At 37.2% G+C, this 3,524-nt stretch overlaps 1 protein-coding gene across 1 annotated transcript; it reads left to right on the top strand.

Annotated features, from left to right (window-relative positions):
• The first annotated feature begins 209 nt into the window (after window positions 1-209).
• Window positions 210-3,524, top strand: LOC125268191 (uncharacterized protein C14orf132). Its single transcript, XM_048190279.1, has 2 exons — window positions 210-213; window positions 2,546-3,524. The coding sequence occupies exons 1-2, from the start codon at window positions 210-212 to the stop codon at window positions 2,812-2,814; spliced, it is 273 nt and encodes a 90-aa protein (XP_048046236.1). The 3' UTR covers window positions 2,815-3,524.

Raw genomic sequence — 3,524 nt, 5'->3', positions numbered from 1 at the left:
ACATTACAAACTTTAATCTGAAGCAAAAAAATATTTGAAAGAACTACAATCCCATGAAGCATTGCAAATGACAAAAAATATTCATGTACATTTCTTGATTATAGAAACTTTTTTTTAAGATTATTGCAAAATATGCACATATAGACAGCTCTTTTAAAGCAATTTCCTTGACTGTTGGAATTTTCTGTACATGCATCAGTACATGCATCATGGGTAATGTAGTTTTTCCTCTGTTAAACACTAATATTTTAAAAATAAGTTGATTTAATGCAAACAGACTGCTTTAACAAAGGCAAATACTATCAATTAACAACCTATATCTTTCAGAAAGACTGTCTTTAAAGGTTTATGCGTTCTCATTAAAAATCTACTTCCCTATTCCTTCCCGAAACCGAATGTTGGCTATTTAATATTGACATGCTTAGCAAATGTTTACATCATTAAAAAGTTTCACCCCTAATAAAATGAATATTACTTTTCAAAAATGCATTTAAATATTCCTGCTTAAAACCACATATAGTTACAGCAATCTACCAGCAGGAGACATACTAATCAGCCAAAGGGCTGCAAACTCTCTATAGCATGTGGTAATAGTGTCTGTGATATGATAATTTGAATGTGAATGAGTGTGAATGATAGTTTATTTAGCCAAGGAAGAAAAGGCTTTCTGGGTTATTTAAAAAAATATCATGATTTACATTTATGCATTTGGCAGATGGTTACACCGCATTCAAGGCACATATTTACATTTTATCAGGGAAAGCAAGAAGTCTTTCTCAGAGGCATCATACTGTATGTACAGTAGAAATGGAACAAGGCTTTTTATTGCTCCAGCAACCTGTGCTGTTGGGCTTTGATTGTCTCAACCAACAAATCACTCTCACTTCCCACTTCCTAAATATTTATGGCATTAATTCAGCCCCAGTTCCCTCTGCAGGCCTCACGCGCATGTGTGGGGAAACACGCTTCTCGTGTCTAACAATTGTCATGAGACAGTTCTCCTTTAACTGTACTATTCAAAACAGATATGAAGATGCTCTGGGAAATATTTTCTGGCAGAACAACAACATTCGTGAGATGTGGTCTGCTCGAATTCAGTTTTCGTGTTGATGTGCTTTGATGATTCAACACATGGTTTTACTCCTCAGTGCCTGCAGCAGGATTTGTTCAGGCTATATAAAGGTATTCCTCAAATGCAATGCATGAAATAAAACTACAAACCCAACAATGTTATTTGTGGTGTTTGCTAAGGCAAGTATCACTATCATTATTACTCATTTAAGTTTAGTGATGTGATCAGTGATGCACCGATACTAAATTTCTCTGCCGATAATCGATTATTAAGTTGGCTTGAGAAAGCTATTTAAAAATGAAATGTTATTTAAACTTACTTCTGAGACTACAATTTCTGACTCTAACTCCTCCTAGAGCTTTGAAGCTAGAACCTCCAAACCTTGGTCAGACCTTCAGACTGTTTTGACATTATCGTTTCTAACTGATCCGACTTATGGTTCTGTCTGATATGTCTGTCTGTCTCAGCTAGCTTTGAAAACTACTAAACTAAATCGAAAATCTATTACAATCTGAAAACCTTCATACTTCAAGCTTTTAAAACTTCTTCAAACTTTCTGGTCAGGCTTTCTCAAGCCAACTTTAAAGTTTGTCTCGACTGACTTTTTTTTATCTAGTTCAGAATGATATCTACCGATATAGTTTGATTTTCTTAAAGAAGAAAAAAAATCTCTCCAAAATAATGCAGTAAACTATACAGGGGACCCTTTCATTTGGTACATTACTATATTATCAGAGTTTAAAATCAAATTCAAATAAATCAAATAAAAATGAAATGTTTTTCTTGTCCCCTTTTGATTGACAGTACCGTGGCTGTTTTTAAACAATTGGCCGATGACCAAAAGTGAAAATAATTGCTTTTATCGGTTGATACCGATTATTGGCCGATACATTGGTGCATCTCTAGATCAAACCTCAAAAAAATTTGAAAAAAAAAAATCCTATGCCTTGCATTAACCTGTTAACAAAGTTATTTGTGGTGTTTGCTAAGGCAAGTATCACTATCATTATTACTCACATTAGTGATGTGTTCAAACTAGACATGCACCGATAATAAATTTATTGCCGATACCGATAACCGATTATTCAGAATGAATAACTTGGGAACATAGGAACACAAAAGCAACTGCATAGCAACCACCCAAAACACCCTAGCAACCACTCAGACCACCCTAACAACCAATTAGAATATCCAGCCAACATATAGCAACATCCTAGCAACCACCCAGACTACACTCTAAAAAATTCTGGGTTGTTTCAACCCAACCCAACCCAACCTTTGGGTTCAAAAAAATTGAGTTAAAAAATTGAAACCAACCTGTTGGGTTTGTCCATATTTTACCCATTAGACTTGTAGCTACCCAGGCTACCCTAGCAACCACCCTGACCACCCAAGCAACTGCATAGCAATGCTCTAGCATAGTTTAAAAATGTACATAAAAATCTAGTTTAAAATCTTGCACAGCATAACCAGTGAAAAGTGACATTGTTGAACTCTCTATCCTTCAGCTTCCAATGATGAGCGGCGCTTTCATGGACGCGTCTCCCATGGACGACTGCAGCACAGAGCACTCGCTCTTCAACTCGTCTGCCAGTGTGAACGCAGCGCCCCCTGCCTCAGCACCGGCACAACAGGAGGAGCAGCAGCACATGTCCAGCGACGCCGTCTGGCTGTGGATAGCCATCATCGCCACCATCGGGAACATCGTAGTCGTTGGAGTCGTTTATGCTTTTACTTTCTAAGGACAGAAGGATCAATAGAAGACTTATGGTGAAGATGCAGTTTCAGTTTTTTTTACTTTTTTTTATGTTCGTATCACCATCCTGAGACCTAGAGCCCTACATGCACGTGGGGGACGAACAGTAGCCGCATTTGCTGTTTTACCCGTTTCACTTGAAATGGGCCTCGCAACAGAAGGGGTCTCTGTTTGTGCTGGAAAAAGAGCCCTGACCCCACTATCACACAGCGAACACATGCCAGGGTCAGAAAATGAAGGGGGCTCGGGCCAAAAATGCCACCAAAATTAATAAAAATGCACCATGATATGGTGAAAAAAATGGTGAAAAACAAAAGTGCTGTTTTCCCAAATATCAGCACATTAGCAAATGTGATATTGATTTTATACAACAATTCAACAAACAATAAGTTGACTTACATTTAAGACACAATATTGTCAATATTGTCTGTTTTTCCTCTATTTTGCCAACAAAAATAGTTCCAAACACTAGAGCCATTGCGCATCTCTGAGCAACACAGTATCAGTTTCGCTTCTGAATGAATCCGCGTTTTTGAACGAATCGCTCTAATGAATGATTCAACAACTCACTCACTTCTGTTCTGTCCTTGAATGAATCAGCCATTTTGAATGAATCGTTTCACTAATGATTCCATGACTAACTTGTTAAAGGGATAGTTCACACAAAAATGAAATTCTTTAATCATTTACTTACCC

This window comes from Megalobrama amblycephala, linkage group LG5 (genome assembly GCF_018812025.1).
Source record: "Megalobrama amblycephala isolate DHTTF-2021 linkage group LG5, ASM1881202v1, whole genome shotgun sequence".
NCBI lineage: Eukaryota > Metazoa > Chordata > Actinopteri > Cypriniformes > Xenocyprididae > Megalobrama > Megalobrama amblycephala.
This window is presented reverse-complemented; position numbering and strand designations above follow the sequence as displayed.